The sequence below is a fragment of the Ochotona curzoniae genome, unplaced genomic scaffold (assembly GCF_017591425.1).
Source record: "Ochotona curzoniae isolate NIBS_2020 unplaced genomic scaffold, NIBS_Ocur_1.0 patch356, whole genome shotgun sequence".
NCBI classification, from domain to species: Eukaryota; Metazoa; Chordata; class Mammalia; order Lagomorpha; family Ochotonidae; genus Ochotona; species Ochotona curzoniae.
In genome coordinates this window covers 803508-827971 of record NW_024466924.1, presented here as the reverse complement: position 1 = coordinate 827971, position 24464 = coordinate 803508, and the positions used below count along the sequence as shown (strand labels likewise).

At 41.2% G+C, this 24464-nt stretch overlaps 1 protein-coding gene across 1 annotated transcript in view; it reads left to right on the top strand.

Moving 5' to 3' along the window:
• The window catches only part of LOC121167255 (oxysterol-binding protein-related protein 11), a 65990-nt gene that overhangs the window by 34542 nt on the left and 6984 nt on the right, over positions 1-24464 (top strand). Inside the window, exons 6-11 of the mRNA XM_040996678.1 lie at positions 1039-1240; positions 5580-5725; positions 8462-8602; positions 10866-11355; positions 16223-16409; positions 22429-22611. Of these exons, the coding sequence (XP_040852612.1) occupies positions 1039-1240; positions 5580-5725; positions 8462-8602; positions 10866-11355; positions 16223-16409; positions 22429-22611 (1349 nt within the window). The remainder of the gene's footprint in view (positions 1-1038; positions 1241-5579; positions 5726-8461; positions 8603-10865; positions 11356-16222; positions 16410-22428; positions 22612-24464) is intronic.

Here is a 24464-nt window from a genome sequence, read left to right as displayed (position 1 = left end):
TTAAGTTTGTGAAGGAAGATATGAGAGGAAAGTGATTGAGAGCCCGAAAATCACTTTTACTTCAGAATGGAATTTTTGATGCTATTCTTTTTACGATTCTTTTTCTAAGCTATCTAAAGGCAGAGTTACAGAGAGAGAGAATGAATCTTCCATCCCTTGGTTCGCTCCCCACATGGCTGCAGTGGCTCGTGCTAGGCCAAGCTAAAGATAGGGATTCATGTACTTGAGCCATCTTCTGCTTTCCCAGGTGCATTACCAGACAGCTTGATTGACAGTGGACCATTTATGGAATGCTATCACAGATGGTATGTTAACTTGCCGCCCCACGGCGCCAGCCCCAGTGCTGCTATTAAAGGCATTCTGGAATGTGTTTTCTGTCGACATGTATAAATTTATACTACTAATAAAAAAAGCAAATCTTTTGACCCCTTTTGATTCTAGAAAACGTATAGCTGCCTAAGTCACAGTCTTTATGCCCAACAAAAAATAAAATGTTAAATGCTCACTAGTTCAAAATAATAAGTAGCCTAATGGTCATTATTATAATTTATTTAGCTAAATAAAAAGTAGCTAGGCAAACTTAAACTACATTTCTGAACCCGTTAAGTCATAAAATTTGTCTTGAAAGGGTGAGCATTTGGCTTAACACTTAAGACCGTGGTTGGAACGCCTGCATTCCACATCAAAATGCCCAAGTTCAAGTCCTTACTCCACTCCTTATTTCAGCTCATTGCTAATGTGCACTCTTGGAAGTAGCAGGTGGTAGCTTACATGGTTAGGTTCCTACCACAGTGTGGGAGACCTGATAGTTCCTGGTTCCTGTTTTCTACCTGGCCAATGTGGGCATTTGGGAAGTGAACCAGCAGATAGAAGTATGCTCTGCCCATTTGTCTGCCTTCCTCTCACTGTTTCTCAAAAAACTTTAAAATATTCATTTTTAATTAGCCCAGAAGTTGAATGTTATGTTAATTGGCAATGAAATGTGTACATGTATATGTAAGTTATGAGTGGGACCCACGCAACTGTTGTTTTCCTTAGATGATGTCTCATGCTGAAGGACAACAAAGAGACTTAATTAGACGAATTGAATGCCTTCCTACTTCTGGCCATCTTAGTTCCTTGGACCAGGATCTCTTAATGCTCAAAGCTACTTCCATGGCAACTATGAACTGCTTAAATGACTGCTTTCATATTCTCCAGTTGCAGCATGCATCCCATCAGAAGGGCTCGTTACCTTCAGGTAAGTTAAAAGGTAGGGCGTGATGTTGAGGACTCAAACATAGGAAGGCCTAGACTTGTCAATTCCAGCTGCAAAAAAGTTAAGAAAAACAGGGAGTCTTCTGGTTTCTAATTATCACACATATTGGACAAATTCTTGCTAGTTATGTTCTTTGAATCTAAAATGATTTTGAATATTCCTTTAGACTTCAAATTCCACATGTCAAAATTGATCTTAAAACCCCATCTCATGTATTCCTGTTGAAATTGTTGGTATGATTTATCCATAACTAGAGTAGAAACATTGTGATAAAAAAAAAAATGTATTTATCTGGTATTTGAAAGCACCTATTATTGAAATGAAATTGTTCTGGGGAAAAAGAATGTTATCGTGTTAGAATACAAAAGTGAATCCTTCTGAGGCCATTGTTGAGGAGTGACAGGTTAAAACTGCTTGTGGCTCCGGTGTCCATATAAGTGCCAGTTTGTGTCCCAGCTGCTCCACTTCTGATCCAGCTCTCTGCCTATGGCCTGGAAAGCAATGGAGGATAGTCTAAGTCTTTGTGCCCCTTTATCCATGTGGGAGTCCCAGAGGAAGCTTCTGGCTTCTGACGTTGAATCAGCTCTGATCTGGCTAACAGTTCTGGTTATTTTGGGAATGAACCAGTGGATGGATGGAAGGTCTGTCTCTGCAATTCTACATTTCAAATAAAGATTAAAAAAATAATTTTTTAAAGATTAGTCTTTCCATGGGTGAGATGCATAAGATTAACACATTGTATTCATAATGGTAACTTAGTGTTTCACAACTATTCTTTTTGTTATCGTTTCCAATTAATTCCTTTTATTTTGTGAAAGGAAGATATTTTTGAAAGACAGTGAATCTCTGAGCAAGAAATTTTTTCTGTAGTCAAGTGGATATAATATGAATCCTATCCTCATGTGTGCCTAAATTCAAGATTTCAAGCCATTGGCAACCAGAGGGACAGTTAGGGACATCGTTAAATAGACCAGTCATTAAGACTGACATGGTGCAAGCTAACTCTCTGCCTGCAATGATGGATCCCATATGGGCATCGATTCAAATGCTGGCTGCTCCACCTCTGATGGCCTGCTGATGGCCTGGGAAATCAGTTGAGGGTGGCCTAAAGCCTTGAGTTCCTGTACCCACTTGGGAGCCAACTCCCAGCTTCAAACCAGCCAAGCTCCAACCATTTTGGGAATGAGCCAGTGATGGAAGATCTTTCTCTGACTCTCCCTCTCTCCTTCTAACTCTTAAAACAGTACCTTCTAATTTATGACTTGCTTTTGGCAAACATACTTTTTGTTGGCTGCATTATGTTCCTTTGAGGGAACCAGATGTATTTTACTTTTTCCTGAGACTGAACATTGGATGAATTGTTCTATACTTAATCTTAGCCGAAAGACCAAGAAGTGATGGATGAATTGTTCTGAGTTACAAAATTTGGGTTGATTCTAAAGCTTTATTTATATGTTACATTGCTTATTTCTTTTTAAAGTACGCCAAATAACAATGTGGTAGATACATTTATTTGAAAGGCAAGGAGAAAGAGAGCAAAGGATAAGGAAGAAACATAGAGAGATTTCTGATTTTCTGGTTTCTCCCCAAGTGCCTACAACAGCTATGGCTGGACCTGACTGAATCTAGGAGCCTGGAACTCAGTGGGGGTCTCACACTGGAATGGCCGAGACCCAGTGACATGGGCCATCACGTGCTGCCTCCCAAAGTGGACATCAGCACAAAGTTAGAATCTGCAGTGGAGGGCCCGGCGCGGTGGCGCAAGTGGTTAAGTCCTCGCCTTGCAACCCCGGGATCCCATATGGGCGCCGGTTCTAATCCCGGCAGCCCCGCTTCCCTTCCAGCTCCCTGCTTGTTGGGAAAGCAGTGGAGGACGGCCCAAAGCTTTGGGAACCTGCAACGTGCGGGAGACCGGAAGAGGCTCTGGCTTCGGATCGGCATAGTATCGGCCCGTTGCGCTCACTTGGGGAGTGAATCATCGGACGGAAGATATTCCTCTCTCTCTCTCTCCTCTCTCTGTATATCCGCCTTTCCAATGAAAAAATAATAAAAATAAATCTTTAAAAAAAAGAATCTGCAGTGGAGCCGAGATATGAACTCAGGGTTCCAAACCAACAGGTGCCAGGCTCCTCTCCATGATCTTGTTCTTAAGTGTTTACCTCATAATTACAGAAACATGTATAATGCAAATTTTATTTTTTTAATTATGAAAGTAAAGCACAGTGTAAACTTGACAGAAATGTTTAATATTAAAGTTGTTTACCATGTCACTTTTTCGAAACACGGATTTGTAGTTATTTGGCAGTGTTAACTAGCATTGGTATCTCTCAGTATAGGTTGTATATTTTTCCAAATTGGATGTTTAAAATATATTATTAGATAATTTGAAAATGAAAATCTAGCTACAAAGAGAAAAACTTAATTACTTTTCCATTTAAATTTTAAGAAGAAAATGAAGTCTTAATTCAAATTAGTCTCATAAAATCTTTTTTTAAAGATTTTATTTATTTTTATTGCAAAATCAGATATACAGAGAGGAGGAGAGACAGAGAGAACGATCCTCCATCAGATGATTCATTCCCCAAGTGACCACAACAGCTGGTGCTGCGCTGATCTGAAGCCAGAAGCCAGGAACTTCCTCCAGGTTTCCCACGCAGGTGCAGGGTCCCAAGGCTTTGGGCCGTCCTCAACTGCTTTCCCAGGCCACAAGCAGGGAGCTGGATGGGAAGTGGAGCTGCTGGGATTAGAACTGGCGCCCATATGGGATCCCAGTGTGTTCAAGGTGAGGACTTTAATCATTAGGCCACTGCACCAGCCCCCCCCCCCCAAAGTGTTATCTAAAGACTCAGTAGGGGTTATTGACTTAGAGGGAACTTGAAAGCAGATAATTAGTTTAAAGAGGTTATTGTGAGGCAGGTATTGTGTAGCAGAATAAGGTGCCACTTGGGAAGTCAAATCCCAGGTCAGGATACCTGGGAATTTCTGATCCGGCTCTCTGCTAATGAGCACTAGGAGAGGCAGCAAGTTCTCTGTTGCTGCCATGCTTCTGGGAGATTCAAAAGGAGTTGCTGGCTCTTGGCTCCTGCCTGGCCTAAGCTTTTGTGTGCATTCAAGGAGTAAAGCAGCATATGGAAGATCTGCGCCTGTCTTTCTCAGTTGCTCATTCAAGTAAATAAAAACTTAAAACACACTTACTTTTGTTCAATTTCCAGTCAGTTGATTGCTCTCTTGAAACAGATCTTTTAAGCTTAGGATTTATTTGTGTTTTATATTTAGAAGTAAGGTATTTGGGTATTGATGTTAAAAATCAATAATTTAAAGTGAGAACAAAAAGTTTTAATATCCTTAGAATTTTAAAACGATCACCAAAACTTATCCAAGGTATTTCGTACATGGCAGATTTCCACCCCCACTGCCAAGTGAGACTGAACAAGTCAGGCTGTTCTAGAAGCCTTGTGTATACTTTATAATGTATTCCTCTACTGAAGTCTGGTCTCTTATTATATAACAACTACCGAAGTCAGTGGTTTTGTTTTGAAATTGCTGCTGCCATGGTCTGAACATGCTGTATTACAGCTCTGTATAGTTTAGCTTCTGTGAAACCTAGATCAGCCCCTGAAATCAAATGGAACATTTTCTATTATTGATTAGGCATAGAATCCACTTTGTTAAACTAGTTGAGGGTAACAAGAGATGTTTGAGTCATTAACTGGGAAGATGACAGCTCTTTAAATGTGGCCACTGCCTTTTACTAGGTCAGCTATTATTTATTCAGTAGAAGAGTATTGCAGTTTAAAAGTTAGATGGAGCTTTTTGTGATTTGCAATTCTTAATTGGATCCAACGGATTATTTTTGATAGACTAGAAATTGCTGCTGGGAATATGGTTCAGTCCCAACCTGAAGCAAGTTTTTCTGACTGTTAGCCTTGGCCACCTCTTATAGCTGTGACCCCTTACAACCTAATTGTGTACTTTTTGATCATTGAGCAACAGAATTCATATAGAGAGGACAGAAAATCAGCTGTGAGATTGGAAATACATGTTATGACTCACATCTTTGCTCAAGAAGTGAATTCTGTCCTCCTGTTCAGGGTTGGTTTCTTTTAAATAGTGTCTAATTTCCGGTTGCAAGTTGCTGTGTTCTAAAGTACCCAATCACGGTGCTCATGCTAATGAGATACAAGTGACTGCCTGACAGAGTCTCTTAAACTAAATTGCTTGTAGTCTTTTAGACACAAAACGAAATTCTTTAATAAAACCGACATCTGCTAAACTTCCCAGATTATGAGCCAGTTTCAGCAAAAATTTTCTCTTACCTCAGGAACGACAATCGAGTGGTTGGAACCAAAGATACCTTTATCAAACCACTATAAAAATGGAGCTGAGCAGCCCTTTGCAGCCGAGCAGAGTAAGCCAGTGGCAGTCCCGGAGGAGCAGTCTGTTGCAGAACCTGGACTCCCATCAAGGGTAAGGGGTGTGGAAATGTCGTCTCTGTAAAGTATCAGGAGTTGCTGTAAAGGGCCGTTCAGGCATGCAGGCCAGCGTAGCCACAGAGCTGCCCTCTTGCACCTGCTCATGATGTTCTGCTGTGAACTGCTTTCCCTTTGGAAGAAGTCTTTTCTTAAACACATGTATGTTGTGTTTTCCAGATCAAATCATGTACTTTTAAATTCTGATCTACTTTTCCATCATAAAAATGTATTCTAGAATTTGAAATTTGCAAATCTCTTTTTCTGGAAAATACTTTTCCTCACAAGATTTTTGCATAGTAGTTATTTACATTCTCATCCCTTTTATCTTAAGAGTGTTTTACTAGATGGCTACAATGAAGTCTCTAGGCTTAGAGTTTAGTCTTTGGTCTTTTGGACAATGAGCACTTTAGAAAACCAGTTTCAAATATTGCTACATTAAAAAATTAACATGTGCACTCACATTTAATATTTTTTATTAAGTATTATTCCATGTTTCTCATAACTTAAAAAGTATTCTCTTTATAGGTCTACTATTGTAGATTATGTCGTATTAATTTTTGGTCTTTCAGTTCATGTGTGTCATTTTTACAGTCATAATTATGTAGTTTCATAAGTTCTTTAACTTGATTCTGTTACAAACATTTTTCTAGATTGTTTTGACCTATGCAATTAAGATTGTAAGAGCTGAAATAGGCTGTTGTGTTAATATACTTTTGTTGAGTGTCTGTATTATTTTTGTAATTATGTATAACATATTATCCTATTGATTCTGTTTTTTCCTCCTCTCCTCCCATTGATTATTTACTTAGGTTATGCCCTCAGATAGATTCATTGAGTCCATAGTATTGCACAGTTTATGGTTATTTGTACATTTCTAAAATAATTTTGATACATGTGTTTATTTATTTATTTATTTAAAGAACCATTAGCAGGGGCAGGGTCAGAAGTGGAGAGGTCAGGACATGAACTAGCACCTGCAAGGGATGCCAGCATTACGGGTGTAGGCTTTAGCCATTACACCACACTGCTGGCCCTGAGTTGGAATTTTGACTTAACAGAATGTAAGATGATAAGAGATTTCCTTAAGCAGAGAATGATCAGAGACATTTTATCCTTTAATTCTGTCTCTGTTTTATACTTTGTTTTTAATATTTTTGGGAAAAAACACAGAATTTTTAATTTTTTTAAACTGGTTAAGATTGTTTTTTCTTGTATAGTCTTATTTGATTTGATTATGGGGATATTAAAGACAAAGAGATATTAACAATAATTTCCTTGTGACTGGCACTGTAGTAGGTTAATCCTCTGCGTGCAGCACTTGTATCCTATATGGGTGACATGCTTTGGGTCATCCTGCTAATGTGCCTGGGAAAGCAACAGAGCATGGCTCAGGGACGTGAGCCTCTGTTCCCACAGAGGGGACCCAGAAGAAGCTCCCAGATTCAGACTGACCCAACTCCAGCTCTTGCAGCCATTTGGGGAATGAACCAGAGGATGGTAGATCTCTCTTTGTCTCTTCTTCTCACTCTGTACCTCTACCTTTCAAATAAAAGTAAAATAAATCTTTTAAAAAATTTTTCTTCTTAAAGTCCTCATAACTTAAAAACCTATCATAATACCAAGAGTTACTCAAGTAAAGATTTACTTACTTTTATTTGAAGATTTATTTTTATTTTAAAAATATATTTGTTTTTATTGAAAAGGCAGATTTAAAGAGAGAGGAGGGAGAGATAGGGAGAAAGAGCTTCCATCCACTGGTTCACTCTCCAAATGGTTACAACAACCACAGTGGCGAGAGCTGAGCTGATCTGAAGCCAGGAACCAGGAGCTTTTTCCGGGTCTCCCATGTGGGCGCAGGGTCCCAAGGCTTTGGGGTGACCTTCTGCTGCTTTCCCAGGCCATTAGAGGAGAACTGGATCAGAAGTGGAGCAGCTGGGACACGAACTGGTGCCCATATGTGATGCTGGTTCCGCAGGGTGAAACTAGCCTGTTGAGCCACGGCGCCACCCTCCTTATCCCCCCAATTTTTTTTTCTGAAACAGCTTGAACTTGGTCCACTGTTACAGCATAGCAAGTTAAGTTCCTACCGTGCATTGTCAACACTCCAAATTAGAGCCTTGGTTTGAGTCCTGGCTGATTCACTTCCCATCCAACTTTCTGCTAACATGGCTGGGAAAAGGTCTAAGTGCTTGGACTCCCATGTGTGAGACCTGGATGGAATTCCAGACTCCTGACTTTGGCCTAGCCCAACCCTAGCCATTGTAACCATATGGGGAGTGTTTCTCCCTTTCTGTGTCACTCTCGTATAAAATAAAATAAAACTTTAAAAGAAGCAACAGCAACTTGGACTTGACTTACAGTTGATGATAACCCATACATTCAGGGGAGACATTCTGAGAACTCCAATTTTCATAAAGTATCTGTGTTTGTGATTTATATAACAGAACCGCAATATATTCAGTGTTAGCCATAATGGCTTCATTGAAGGCTGTTTACTCCTTGGCAAAGGAAGTGTGTTTTGGTGCTTAAAAAAGCTTTGGATCTAGGCAGTTTTTCTATAATATGTATTTTCCATAAACTTTTTGTAGACCCTCATATTTACAGAGGACTTTTCCCCAATCTTATCCATCAAGGCCTGAAACGAATGTCTGTAAGTCTAATGTTAATGCTTTTATTCTTGTACATTAATGCATACTTATGACACTAGACTTTTGCTTTGTTCTGCATCAAGGAACCTGAGGAGATAAATGCTGATGATGAGATAGAGGATACAGGTGACAACAAGGAAGATGACCTGGGAGCTGTGGAAGAACAACGAAGTGTTATTCTACATCTTTTGTCCCAGCTCAAGCTGGGCATGGACTTAACAAGAGTAAGTAATGCGATGAGCTGGCTGTAAGATTGGTACATCAGGACTGTAGCCATTACCACTAATGCTATCAGGAGATTTATTCTTTTTTAAATTTAATTTACTTGAAAGGGAAAGAGAGATTTCTCATGCACAAGTTTACTTCCTAAATGCCTGCAAAGCTAGAGTTGAGCCAGACTAAGGCCTGAAGGACAGAAATCAATTCAGATCTCCCATTTAGGTGGTAAGAACCAGATACTTGAGCCATCACCTGCTTACTTTAAGGAGAGTGTGTGTCAGCCAGAAGCTGGAGTCAAGAGCAGGTCCTGGGACTAGACCATGTTACTTAGGCACTCCAGTATGGGATTTGGATATCTTAAGTGGTATTTTTGTAAATTTTTAATTATATTTTAAAGATTTATTTTCTTCTTTTTTTGTTTTTATTGGTATTGGAAAGTCAGATATACAGAGAGGAAGAGAGATAGAAAGGAAGATCTTCCGTCGTTGATTCACTCCCCAAGTAGCCACAATGGCTGCGGCTGAGCCGATCTGAAGCCCGGAACCTCTTCCAGGTCTCCCATCCAGATGCAGGGTCCCAAAGCTTTGAGCCATCCTTGACTGCTTTCCCAAACCACAAGCTGGGAGCTGGATGGGAAGCAGGAGAGCCAGCATATGAACTGGCACCTATATCGGATCCCAGCACATGCAAGGCAAGGGCTTTAGCCACTGAGCTACTGTGCCAGGCCCCTAAGTGGTATTTTTTTTTTTTAAGATTTATTTTTATTGGAATGGCAGACTTATAGAAAGACCTGAGACTAAACCATGTAACTTAAACACTCCAATGTGAGATTTGTATATCCTAAGTTGTATCATTGTGTTTTTTTTAGCATTTATTTATTTCTATTGAAAAGGCAGACTTACACGGAGAGAAGAAGAGACAGAGAAAGATCTTCCATCCTTTGGCTCACTTCCCAAATGGCTGCGAGAGCCGGAGTTGAGCTGATCTGAAGCCAGGACCCAGAGCTGCTTCCGGGTCTCCCACACGGGTGCAAAGCCCATTAATTTGAGCCAGCCTGCACTGCTGGATGTGAAGTGAAATAGCTAGGACATGAACAGGTGCCCATATGAGAGCCCAGTGCTTGCAGGTGGAAGATTAGCTAATTGGATCCCTGTGCCGTTTTTATAAAATAAAAACTAAAAAACTAAAGTAGCTACAAGAGAGAGCTTTGCCCACATAGCTGTGTAAAACATTCACTATCAGCAAGGACGCGTACAGTGCAAGTGTTAATATCTCTCATGCTTTCCTAAGATTACACCCTTTTCTTCAGAAGAGAGGAATAAACAGAGAGAGAGAGATCTTCTACCCACTGGTTCACTCCCCAAATGGCCACAATGGCTAGGGTTCGGCCAGGTCACAACTACAAGCTTCTTATAGGTCTCTGATTGGGTTCAGGGGCCCAGATACCTGATCCCCTCCATTGCTTTCTCAAGAACATTAACAGGGAGTTGGAATGGAAGTGGAACAACCAGTGCTCATATGGCATGCTGGCATCACAGACAACAACTTAAGCTGGTACACCATAATGTCAGCACTCTCCCATTTGCATCTGATTTCCGTGATGTTAATTTTAAAAGGAAGCAGCTTCATAACCCATATAAGACAGATTTAATTTCTGTGAGATTATCTGCTTTAAATTACTACTGACACAATTTTGCATTAATGTGCAACTTTGAAGTTGATTATAGAGAGTCTGATTCAAATGGAATTTTACGGGGTCATTTGAAGATAGTGAAAGTATTGAGTAGAAACTTGTTTCTCATTCACTTGAAAATGTAACAAGTAGAATGCATTTTCCCTTTATTTAAAAGTCAAGAACATGTTTATTTTTGTTCTGTTTTATTAGAGGATTTTAAAGTGAATGGACTGAATTGAAAGCCTGCTAAGAAGCAGACATTTTAGAAATTAACAAAGGATTTCATTAACCTGCCATCTTTTTTTCTAGCTCCAATATTTGAAATAGGTATTATTTCTGTTGTAAAATATTTTTATATTGATTGAGAGGAGACTGTTGTGATATTGTTAAGATGAGTAAGTCATATGAGTGATTGTTTGGTGTTACAGTGACCTTGATGTTTGCTAACCTCGTGCAGATTAGGATTACAAGTAGTATGTATCTACCTCTGTGCATCACTCTGCCTTTGAAATACATATTAAGGGAAAAATAAAACTTGTCCAAAATATGGGTTACATTTACTCTGTTACTGATTTCTGTTATTGCTATTTTAGGTGGTGCTTCCTACGTTTATACTGGAGAAACGATCCTTGCTGGAAATGTATGCAGACTTTATGTCTCATCCTGACATGTTCATAGCCATCACCAATGGAGCCACTGCTGAAGACAGAATGATTCGCTTTGTGGAGTACTACCTTACCTCATTTCATGAAGGCCGGAAGGGAGCCATCGCTAAGAAACCGTACAATCCCATCATCGGAGAGACGTTCCACTGCTCCTGGAGGATGCCAAGAAGTGGGGTCACCTCCAGCGGCGCTTCTGCTCAGGCAGCCCCCAGTCACACTCTGCCGCCAGACGAGCCTGTGAGCCAGGTGGGCTCGGACTGCTACACGGTCAGATTTGTTGCCGAGCAAGTCTCCCATCACCCACCAGTCTCGGGTTTTTATGCAGAATGTGTAGAGAGGAAGATGTGTGTAAATGCTCATGTCTGGACTAAGAGCAAATTCTTAGGCATGTCCATAGGCGTGACCATGGTTGGAGAAGGTAAGTAGAAAAATTGTTCTCCAGTTTTTAATTAATACTAAAGCAGAATCTTAAATTTGAGGGAGCTAAATCGATATTAACTCTAAGTGTGGCATGTCATGTCAGTACTGCTGTGTTGGAACCTACAATGTTCCAGGCAGCATGCTGGAGAGTCCAGCTAGCGTGTCTATGAACTGATGCAAATTTAAAGTGTGGCTTTTTTTCCTGCTGTCTAAAATATTTTTATCTCTGAAAATTTAGAAAGCCAAAAAAAGTATAAAAGAGAAAATAAAATCCCTTCATGCAGAGATGAGTAATTTTAGCTAGAATTTTATGTTTCTTCATTGCATATACATTCATACTGTATAAAAGTAGGATTAATTCTTGTTTATTGCTCTGTTCATTTCCCATGTCATTGGTAAAGCCATTTTACTGACAGTTTAACAGTATGTGAAATGTATTTGCAGTCTGTTATTTAGTCATTTCCCTCTATTTTGAACTTTAAGATTGTAAATATCTGTTGCTAAGAAAAATCCTACATCAGAAAATGTCTTGTAGATAACCACTGCCTGTCACATATTCCTTTATCAGCTATTATGTAGAATGTCCTTTTTTATAGAACTGTTATTAATATAAAGAGAATAGGCTTAATAGACTTCATAGATACAGTTTTTTAGAGATTTATGTATTTTATTGGAAAGGCAAAGTGGCAGAGAAAGAGATAGATATTTTCCATTCCCTGGCTCACTCCTCAAATAATTGCGTCAGCCAGAGGTGGGCCTGTCCAAGCTAGAAGCTACGAACTTCTGGGTATTCCATGTGGATACAGGAACCCAAGGCCCTGGGCCATCCCTCTACTGCTTTCTCAGGTCATAAGCTGGGAGCTGGGTCAGAAATGAAATAGCCAGGACTTGAATCAGTGCCCATATGGGATGCTGGCATCTCAGGCAGGGGATTAGCAGGCTGTGTTGTAGCACCAGCCCCTTATAGATACAGTTCTAAGAAGATAACCGTACTTCTGCCATTCCTACAATCCCCTCTTCTTTCTTTCTCTTTTTTCCTGTTAATTTTTACAATACACGACTTCAATATTGTATATCACAGGCTTAATATTCCACTAACCATAATATTCAACAAGTAAAAAATAGAGACTATTTCACAGGAGTAAAATGAGAGCTAAAAGCAATAATTAAATCAAAAGATGTAAGTTTCATTCTTACATTTTATTTGCAGTCTCATGGAATATTTTTAAAATGCATTGCCCAACTTTTTATCATCAAAAGTTGTGAAAAATAGTTTTATTTTTTTTTCTTTTATTTTTATTTTTATTTTTTTTGTGAAAAATAGTTTTAGAAAATGCTGTGTCTTGGGGCCAAGAATGTAAAATGCAAACACATACCTCCACATCAGAAATCATCATAGAAGAGTTAGCAAACTGTAGAGAATAAAAAAGCCTCATTGTATTAATTTGACAGCAGAGATGGGAAATCTTTATTTCTACAAAGGACCATTTGAACATTCATAACATCATTCATAAGCCATACAAGATTATCAGCTTTAAAATTAGCCTGCTGTGTGCTCCAGCACCATGCAGCCTGTGCTTGCAGTGTTACCATCTCATATGTGTGCCAGTTTGAGTCCCAGAAGCTCCACTTCTGATCCAGCTCCCTGCTAATGTCCTGGAAAGGCAACGGAGGCTGACACAAGGCTTTGAGCCCTTGCACCCACTTGGGAGACCTGGAAGAAACTCCTGGCTCCTGGCTTTGGACTGGCTCAGCTCTAGCAATTGTAGCTATTTGAGAGTGAATCAACAGATGGAAAATTTCTCTCTGTTGCTCCTTCACTATAACTCTGCCTTTCCAATAAAAGTAAATAAATCTTTAAAATAAAAAATAGCCTGCCTTAGAGTTAATGAATTTCATGTCTTACCTGTGGTTGCCTTGGCAGAGCCCAGGACAGTTGATTTCATGGACCTAACACAGCCTGTTGGCCACCTGTTCTCCACTCTCACAGAAGAAAAACTCGTATACAAAAAACTGCTCTGTGTATAAACTTGGAACATAATAACTATGTTATGATTAAGCTTATTCCTCTAATGTGTTTAGATTGTGTTATTGTAGCTGTGAAGAAAACAAAAAAATTCACCCTCCTTTGCTACATCCTCCATTTTTAAGTTCCATTGTGATTTTTTTTTAAAAAATTTATTTATTGGAAAGTCAGATATACAGAGAGGAGGAGAGACAGAGGGGAATTTCTTCTGTCCGATGATTCACTCCCCAAGTGAGTGCAACGGCCAATGCTATGCCGATCCGAAGCCAGGATCCAGGAACTTCTTCCGGGTCTCCCACACGGGTGCAGCGTCCCAAGGCTTTGGGCCTTCCTCGACTGCTTTCCCAGGCCACAAGCAGGGAGCTGGAAGGGAAGTGGGGCACCAGGATTAGAATTGGTGCCCATATGGGATACAGGCACGTTGAAGGCGAGGACTTTAGCTTTCTAGGCCATGGCGTCGGGCCCTCCATTGTGATTTGTCTGAGTAATTTCCAAATAGTAGTTCAAGTTAATTGCATCTTGGAAAACATCAAAAAAGTTCTCATATGTTATTAGTTTAAAAAATAAAACAAAACAAAACATTTGAGGCCAGCATTGTGTCTTAGCTGCTCCACTTCCGATCTAGTTCCCTATTAATGTACCTGGGTAAGCAATGAAGAATTGATCCAGTGCTTGAGCCACTGCCACCCTCATGGGAGGCCCAGATGAAACTCCTGTCCCTTGGTTTCAATCTGGACCAGTCCTGTTCGTTGCAGCCATTTGGGGATTGAGCCAACGGATAAAAGCTAGCTTCCTCTCTCCCTTTCCCCCTCTCTCTTGCCTGCTCTCTCCTCCATCCCCTTTATCTTCCCCTTCTTTCTCTCCTTCTCTTTCCGTAATTCTGCCTTTCAAATGAATTTTAAAACTTTTTTGAAAGTACTTAATAGAGCAGTATCCTGAGTTCAGACAAAGGGCTAGCACTGTGGTGTATAGTAGGCCAAGTCTCTGCCTGTGGCACCTTATGGATGCTGATTCTAGTGACTGCCCCACTTCTGACTCAGCTCCATGCTTATGGCTTAGGAAAGCAATGGAGGATGCTTATGGCTTAGGAAAGCAATGAAGAAGCTCCCAGCTTTGGATTGGCTCAGCCCTGCCTTTTACAGCTATCTGGGGAGTGAACCTACGGATGGAAGCTTTTTTGTCTCTCTCTTGTTCCACCTTCCTCCCACATTCTCTATTTCTCTCTAAAATTGCCTTTCAGATAAAAATAAAATATTTTTTGAAGAAGAGTTCAGGCTAGTAATACACATCTAATTCAGCACATGTAATAAAGGATTAGTTGTATAGATCAGTGTCTTTGGATTATCTCATTGATTACTGATTATTGCAATCCTCTTTTTGTATGTTTTTAATTATCGTTAATGTAGCATGACATACCCCTTCAGATAATTGGAAACCACAACTTAGACTTGTAACTCTTGAAGCTTTACTTTAAATAATTCAATAACTTTAGCAACAAAGCTATTACTATGATTATAGTTTCTATGATAGAAGTGCATTTTTTTCTTTAGTATACTGCTACTGGAATGAAAAGCACCTTTTCTGTTATGCTGTCTTAGATTAAGTCTTCATTTTAGTTTTAGAAGCATTATCAGGAGCCCTTGGACTCTTTTCACTGTAACATTTGCTGAACCCATGACCTGAAAAGGTAGCAAAGTCCCGGAAAAGTAACCCCACCTCACTGTTACAGGAAAATGTTGAATGTATTTAATAATGAAATCAGTCACATCCTAATTGAAAGCTAAGCAAAATAATGATATTAATGTGCTAGTTAGGAAAAATAGATTTTTTAAAAAAGATTTATTTATTTTTTTATTACAAAGTCAGATGTACAGAGAAAAGGAGAGACAGAGAGGAAGATCTTCCATCTGATGATGGACTCCCCAGGTGACCACAATGGCTGGTACTGCGCCGATCAGAAGCTGGAAACCAGGAACCTCCTCTGGGTCTCCCACGCGGGTGCAGGGTCCCAAAGCCTTGGGCCGTCCTCAACTGCTTTCCCAGGCCATCAAGTGCCATGGGGTAATTGTAGCATCATCTGTGAGTCATGCAGATTTACAGAAAGGAGAGACAGAGAGAAGGATCTTCCATCCTCTGATTCACTCCTCAAATGGCTGCAACAGCCAGAGCTGAGTGGATCGGAAGGCAGGAGCTAGGAGTCTCTTCCACGTCTTCTATGTGAGTGCAGGGTCCCAGGGATTCGAGTCATTCTCCTTTGCTTTCCCAGTCCATAAGCAGGGAGCTAGATCAGAAACGGAACAACTGATACAGGATGCTGGTGCAGCAGGGTTGAGGATGAGCCTGCTGTGCCACTGTGTAGGCTCGGACAAAGGATTTTTGAAAGCTATGAACTACCTGGCATGAATAGAAATGACAGTAGGTAATTTTTTTTTTCTTTAAAGATTTTTTATTGGAAAGTCAGATATACAGAGAGGAGGAGAGACAGAGGGGAATTTCTCCCGTCTGATGATTCACTCCCCAAGTGAGCGCAACGGCCAATGCTATGCCGATCCGAAGCCAGAATCCAGGAACTTCTTCCGGGTCTCCCACGCGGGTGCAGGGTCCCAAGGCTTTGGGCCTTCCTCGACTGCTTTCCCAGGCCACAAGCAGGGAGCTGGATGGGAAGTGGGGCGTCAGAATTAGAACTAGTGTCCATATGGGATCCCGGCGCGTTGAAGGCGAGGACTTTAGCTTTCTAGGCCACGGCGTTGGGCCCAGGAAAAATAGATTTTTAAAATTTTTGTTTTTGTGACTGTATCTTTAAAAAGATGTTAACCCCTTTTCATGTTTCCATGTTCAGGTGTCCTCAGTCTGTTGGAGCATGGAGAAGAGTATACATTTTCCCTGCCTTGTGCTTATGCTCGGTCAATTCTAACCGTTCCTTGGGTGGAATTGGGCGGCAAAGTCAGTGTCAACTGTGTAAAATCTGGCTATTCAGCCAGTATCACTTTTCACACGAAGCCATTTTATGGAGGCAAGCTGCACCGGTAAGAACATTTTAATGCAGTCTGGCCCTTATTCTTACAATCTAATCCTGTGTTATAACTCTGTATTCTGTCTGCTTTTTTCTTTATTTTTTAACCCAAATGGGATTGGATTTTTATTTGTGGATATTTTTGTTTGTTTAATACATTTTATCTTCTAAGGCAGGTCACCTATTGCAGTGATTAAGGCGCCACTTGGAACGCCACAGCCAGAGTGGCTGGTTTGGGTCTTGGTTCCTTCACTTGGAGTCATTTTAATATGCATCTTGGGAGGGAGCAGGTGACAGCTCAACGACTTGGATCCTCACGACTCACACAGGAATCGAGTGCTGAATTTCTGGCTTCAGCCTAGCCCAGTTCTGGCTGCTGTGGGCATTGTTTGTTTGTTTGTTTGTTTTAAGATTTATTTATTTCTATTGGAAAATCAAATTTACAGAGAGGAGGAGAAACAGAGAAAAAGATTTTCCATCTGTGGGCTCACTCCCCAGTGGCTGCAACGGCCAGAACTGAGCCAAGCTAAAGTCAGGAGCCTCCTCCGATTTCCCACACGGGTGCAGGGTCCCAAGACTTTAGGCCATCCTTTGCTGCTTTCCAGGCCACAAGCAGGGAGCTGGGTGGGAAGTGCAGCAGCCAGGACATGGACCAACACCTATATGGGATCGTGGTGTATGCAAGGCAAGGAATCTAGCTGCTAAGCTACCATGCCAGGCCCTGTTGTGGGCATTTAAGAAGCAAACTATTGGGCCCAGTGCAGTGGCACAGTGGTTAAGGTCCTCGCCTTGAACGCCCTGGATCCCATATGGGCACCTGTTCTAATCCTGGCAGCCCCGCTTCCCATCCAGCTCCCTGCCTGTGGCCCGGCAAAGCAGTTGAGGACAACCCAAAGCTTTGGGACCCTGCACCCGTGTGGGAGACCCGGAAGAGGTTCCTGGCTTCAGATCAGCATAGCATTGGCGGTTGTGCTCACTTGGGGAGTGAATCATCAGATGGAAGATCTTCCTCTCTGTCTCTCCTCCTCTCTGTATATCCGCCTTTCCAATAAAAATAAAATAACTCTTTAAAAAAAAAAAAGCAGCAAACCATTGACAATCTAAAAAAAAAAAAAAAGATTCAGTGACATTGTCTCTCAGTATGTCTGACTTTCAAGCAAAATAAACAAAGAGAGAAATATTCCATTCTCTGGCTTACTCCCTAAATGGCCGTGATAGCCGGAGCTGGACTGGTTTGAAGCTGCGAGCCAGGCGCTTCTTCTAACTCTCCTGTGCAGGTGCAAGGGTCACAAATTGTAGGCCATCCTCATGTGGTTTCCCAGGCCACAAGCAGGGAGCAGGATGGGAAGCAAGGCTGCCGGATCATGAAGTAGTGCCCATATGGGATCCCGGTGCATGCCCTGTCAGTTCTTTTCTAAAAATATTTATCCATATCCATAATGTATAAATACTGATTTGTTCCAATGTTGTTCAAAAATGTTTTCTTCTTGGTGCCCAGTTTTTGGTATCCTGGTTAACTACTACAGGAATAAACATCTTTAAAATGTTTTTGGTGTGGTTGGTGGTTAAGACACCACCACAAACACTGGTATCCTATATGAGTGCCAGTTCAAGTTTTGGATGCTCCACTTCTTTTCCAGTTCCCTGCTAATATGCCTGAAAAAGCAGCATAAAATGTCCCAGATATTTTGGACCCTGCAATCCATATGGAACATCCAGAAGGAGTTCCATGTTTCTGGCTTCAATGGCCTAGCTGTGGCCATTTCAGCTGTTTGGGGAGTCAAATAGCAAATGAAGGATCTTACTCTGTGTGCGTGTGTGTGTATATCTGCCTTACAAATAGATAAATTAGTGAATATTAAACAAAAACTCACTTGTTGTTTTCTGTGTAGTTGTAGTCAGATGTTGGCTGGGCTTCAGCCATCTAAGGGCTCCGTCCTGTATATCCAAGATAGCTTGCCCTGTGGAAGGCAGTTGATCTTGGCTGCTGGCCAGTGGCTCAGCTAGGGCTGTCCTTCAGAAGACCCACACGTGGCCTACCCCTGTGATTTGAGTTTCTAAGGCACCATCGAAAAACAAGTGTGCCAAAGGCCTTCCTGGCTTTTATGTCTAGTTTTCATATTTAGAATGCCTTATCATTTCAGATAGTAAACTTTTAAAAATGTATTCAGTCACTGTATTTGCTGGATTGTTTGAATTTCTTACTTAAATTGGCTTTTTTTTATCCCTCCCTGTCCTTTATTTACCTGTAAGACCACGCTCATTATGTTTTCCTATCACATGGATGTATCTAATTTTTTTTCTCTAACATATCTTGCTGTCTCCTTTGTATCCTCATAGTCATACGCACTCATTCTCAAAGGTGGGAAACATAATTTCAAGTGAAGCCAAAGTTCCTCACCTTTTCTATTCTGATCTCCTTTGAAAGCCAATGGTTTAATCCGATTTCTTATTTAGAAGATTAACATGAGGAATAAACCTTACTGTTAATGTCTTTTCTTTTTTAATTTTAAAAATTACTTTTTAAAAAGTTTAAGAAAAATAAAGTTAATAAATTTGCTTTGAAGTAGAAAATTTTTCAAAGTCTGCATATGAAGGTTCATGCAAAAATGCATATCATGCTATGCAAAGATTTCAAAAGAACAAGTAAATCTATCCTTTATTTCTGTTTTTCCATAAACTGTTTTAAGTACCGTCCTACCTCAGGTCTCTTTTTATGCCTTTCTCCTCAGGCATAACCTGGTTTTTTACTGTACCTGCAATTGGAGCAGACACATTATCTGCTGCCTGCACTTATATTCCACCTGTCTTTCCTTACTCCCTTGTTTTCCACAACTATCAGTGATCCAGCCAAATGACCCTACTGAACTACTCTCCATTTACTGATCCATCTCCTGTCCCAGTTTCCACAGTCACTTTCAGATGTTTATGTACACTGTGTGGGCGGTGTATCTAGGTTACAGGATGGTTTTGTGTGTGTGTGGTATTTTTCTGCATGCTGGTGATACATAGAAATAAGGCTGTACCTTCAAGAAGCTTTCACTTATCAGAACCCAGGGTACTGTTTTTGAAAAGCATTTATAAGACTTTAAAAAAACACTGATGTAGAATAATTCAGATGAAATCTGTCACAGTAACCACAAAGTAGAGAAAGCAGATGTGAAACTAGAATTGATGGTTGCTGTGCCTGAGAATGGCAGTGTGGTTCTGGCATATCTGTTAAAGTAAAAAAAAGAAACATGACACTCCCTGTGCTTCCCCATATCTGATAAAGGGACCCAATCACTTTTTCCAGAGACAGACTCTTTTCCTGGCACCGAATTCCAAAGGAATTTGTTGCATGTATCCTTTCAGTGTGGCGTTGAGGGCCTTCTTCAAAAGTTCTGTGTGAAGTGCCATCACCCTTCAGGCAGCTGTTCTTATAAATACCACTAGTGAAAACCAAAGCAGAGAAAGTCTTCAGTTTGAGTCAATGCAAGCCTTGCTATTGAGAGGTGCGTTGATCTCTCCGGTGGTTTTCTAGCATCCCAAATAACTATGGAGACAGTGTCTAGGAAATCTGTATTTTTGTGTCTTTTATTGAAATAAAATCTGTCCAGTTCAAATGTTGTGAATTTGATCAAGAGACTTTTTTATTTTCCTTTCTTGCAATCTCAAACAGACACTTGTCCCATCTCATCTCCATAAACTTGAGTTGTGGAACAAGAAAGAATTTCTGTTAAAGGAGAATTGCTGAGCTGTTCTTTCTGATGCCTTACAGAAATTTCCTAATGCTGTGTTAGGCTCTGGTCTTTTGGAATACTCATTGAATCCTGAGGAGTTCCTATCGCTAACACACTGATTACACTGTAAACTTTGACTGCTATTCCTTCAGTTTTGAATCTTTACCTGGTCTGACACCACCATTACCCGTATCCCACAGTGAACATGAAATACTTCATTTGACATACAAGTCCAACCCGAAGTAACTAAGTAAGGCTATCAAAAATAAACAAATAAATAAATAAAGTAAAATGAAAAAAAAATACAAGTCTGAATTTTTTTTTTTTTTTAAGATCACAGTTCTAGAGAGGGTAGGAAAAGATACCATTCATTGCTGGTTCACAATTTCTAATGTGGACATTGCTGGCCACAATGTCCACAACTGAGTCAAGCCAAAATTAGGAGCCAGGAGCTTCATCTGGTCTCCTCTGTGAGTGACAGGGGCTCAAACAATTGGGCCATTTTCTGCTGCTTTCCCCAAATACATTATCAGGGAGCTGGAGTGAAAGTGGAACAGTGAGGACATGAACTAGCATCTGTATGGAATGCCAGCATCACAAGCAGCAGCTTTACCCACTGCACCACAATATCTTCTCCAAGACTAGTTTTAGGCAAAAAGTTAATTATACTAAATATTGTATCGTTTCTAAGGATTTATTTATTTTTATTGGAAAAGTCAGATATACAGAGAGGAGGAGAGACAGAGAAGATCTTCTGCCTGATGATTCACTCCCTAAGAGGCTACAAAGGTTGGAGTTGAGCCAATCCGAAGCCAAGAGCCAGGAGCTTCTTTTGGGTCTCCCATGTGGGTACAGGGTCACAAAGCTTTGGGCCGTCATCGACTGCTTTCCTAGGCCAGAAGCAGGGAGCTGGATGGGAAGTGAGGCTGCCAGGATTAGAACTGGTGCCCATATGGGCTCTTGGCTTGTGCAAGACTAGGACTTCAGCCCCTGAGCTGCTGCGCTGGGCCCAATATTGTGCCATTTTTAGACTACTTATAAAACAGGCTAATCTTCTGCCTACAGCACCAGCATACCACATGGGCACTGGGTAAATCCCAGTTAATCCCCTGCAATCTAGTTCCCTGCTTATGGCCTGGGAAAATAGGTGAGGATGCTACAAGTCCTTGGGCCCTTGTATACTTATTGAGACCTGAAAGAAAATCTTGGCTCTCAGCTTCTGATCAGCCAAGCTCTGGCCATTGCAATCATTTGGGCAGTGAACCAGCAGGTGAAAGATTTCTGTCTCTGTCTCTCCCTCTCTCTCTAATTCTGATTTTCAAATAAAATAAATAAATATTTTTAAAACCACGCAAATATTTATATTTTTAATGCTTTAATATAATCTTTATGCTGGCTTTGTGGAAAGCATTTGTGTTTTTGTTTTTTGTTTGGTTGGGGCTTTTTTAGATTCATTTATTTTTATCAGAAAAGCAGATTTACAGAGAGAAGCAAAGACAGAGTGAAAGATTTCCCTTTGCTGGTTCATTCCCCAAGTGGCTGCAATGGCCATAACTGAGTTGATTCCAAGCCAGCAGCCAGCAGCTTCTTCTGGGTCTCCCACATGGATGCATGGTTCCAAGGCTTCAGGCCATAAGCAAGGATGTGAAGGGAAATGGGGCAGCCAGGACCAGCACGCGAACCAGTACCCATATGGGATGCCAGTGCTTGCAGGGGGAAGGTTAGCCAATTGAGACGTCACACCACACCCTATGGAAAGCATCTTAAAGATTAGGCTGGTGCAACGTCTCAACTGGCTGGTCCTCCACATGCAGTCATTGACATCCCATGTGGGTGTCAGTTCATGTTCCAGCTGCTCCAGTTACAATCCTACTCCCTACCTGTGGTGTGGAGAGTGGTGGGGATGATCTGGAGCAATGAGCCCCCACGGAGATCCTGAGGAAGCTTCTGATTGGCTCAGCTGTGGCCATTAAAGCCATTTCAGGGTGGGGTGAACCAGCAAGTGGAAGATCAGTCTCTGTCTCCCCTTCTCTGTAGATCTGCCTTTCCATTAAAAGTAAGTCTTTTATTAAAAAAAAATAATAATTTAAGGTAATCAGGTCTCCAATTTGATAGCTAGTAATTGTTATCCCTTGAAAAAAATATCTAGGAAGCTATAATGATATATATATATATATAAAGAGTCCAACTCTGACAGGTTGACACTGAGTTAATTCAGTTCACACCACGTGTTCTTGCATCTTTAGAATCCTGCTAAATAAACATGCTGCCTCCTCATGAAAATGGTCTTTCTGTTCTGCCTGTTTGTAGGGTTACAGCTGAAGTAAAGCACAATCTCACCAACACTGTGGTCTGCAGAGTGCAGGGAGAATGGAATAGTGTCCTAGAGTTTACTTACAGCAACGGGGAGACAAAGTACGTGGACTTGACTAAATTGGCCGTGATGAAGAAAAGGGTCCGACCCCTGGAGAAGCAGGATCCCTTTGAATCCAGGTATGTCCTCCTCACATCCGTTCAGGAAAGAGAAGCTCCAGATTTTTTTTTTTTAAGACTTATTGAATTTTACTGGAAAGTCAGATGTACAGAGAGGAGGAGAGACAGAAAGGAAGATTTTCTATCTACTGATTCACTCCCCAAGTGGCTGTAACGGCCAGAGCTGAGCTGATCTGAAACAAGGAGCCAAGAACTTCCTCCAGGTCTCCCACACGGGTGCAGGGTACCAAAGCCTTGGGCCATCCTCAACTGTTTTCCCAGGTCACAAACAGGGAGCTGAATGGGAAGTGGCCTTGCCGGGATTAGAACCAGCACCTATATGGGATCCTGGTGCGTTCAAGGCGATGACTTGAGCCGGACCCTGGTTTTGTTTGTTCTTTAGAGAATTTGTGCTACTTATATGAAAGATTTTCACATATATATATAAAATTAATTACATTGCATTATGTGACACAGTTTCATAGGCTCTGGGATTATGAAATATTTTCATTTCCTGATTTTGCTCTCCAAATACCACCACAACCTGACCTAGGAACCTGGAGTCTGGAACTCCATCTGGAATCTTCTTGCTTGAATGGAAGGAGCCCAGGTACCTGAGCCATCTTCTACTGTCTTCACAGGCATATGAACAGGGAGCACCCAGGATTTGCCCAGCACTCCTATGATGCTTGTATCACCAGGAGCAGCTTAAGGGGCAGACATTGCAGCATAGCATCTGAAGCTGCCACCTGTTCCAACTTTTCGCCTTCTGAGCCATCTTCCTGCTAATAGCCCTGGAAAGTACTGGAAAATGGCCTAACCATTTGGGTCTCTGCTACTCACATGGGCAACCTGGTAGAAGCTCCTGACTCCAGCATGGTCCAGTGTTGGTGGTTGCAGCCATTTGTGGATTGAAACAATAGAAGGAAGATTCTTACTCTTACTTTCCATGTGTGTGTATTTGTGTCTTTCGGTTTAAGCCTTCCAGCAGGCCCTCATGTCACCAAGGTGAGGCGATGGTGTTGTTTGACTATAAGAACCACCGGGGACAAGCTGGTGAGGAATGTCCATTTATTCAACACAAATTCCAGGGTTTTAAAGGTTAAGGAAAAGAAGGGCCGGAGAGCATCTTCTGGCAGTCTCGCTACCCCGCCCCCGCAACAAAGAGTAATTGGCCAGAAAGCATGTGTATCTCCCTTGACCTTCTGGTCAGGTCAGAGGTCATATACCATGCATATTCCCCTAGACCTCCTGTTCTCATTGGAGGTCAGCTCCACAGTTAGGCCTGGAAGCTGTGCCTCACACCATAGGCAGGTGCACTCTAAGCCGCTCTCACCAGGTAGCACGCAGAGCCCCGGAAGCAATTGCCCACATCTGTGTGTGTTTGGCTTTCTCTAAGTCTAACTTTGAAATAAATAAATCTTAAAATCAAAGGAAAAAATTAAAACCAGTGGTAGCTTAATCAGCACTATAAAGCCAGCCCCAAAACTCCGTGTGTTAATGCAAACCTTTTTACTAACAACCCGTGACCGTCGGTTATTTCATTGGTTTACATCAGTCCGTTGATTAGGGTTGGTTTGATCTGGTTGTCTTAAACTCACCACTGAAGTATGACATTATATGAAATAGTTATATTTTAGCAAGTTTCAAGTATTTTTAAACTGAGCATAAGTTTTTGAGGAGGGTTTGCAAGAACTGTAAATGTTCTTACAAATTAGTAACAGGAGATGGGTAGCGGAGGTAAAGGGGTAGATCACAAAAACAGAAAAACTGTAAATACCTACTAGGGGGCCCAGCTCGCTGGCCTAACAGCTAACATCCTCCTCGCCTTGAACGCACCGGGATCCCATATGGGCACTGGTTCTAATCATGGC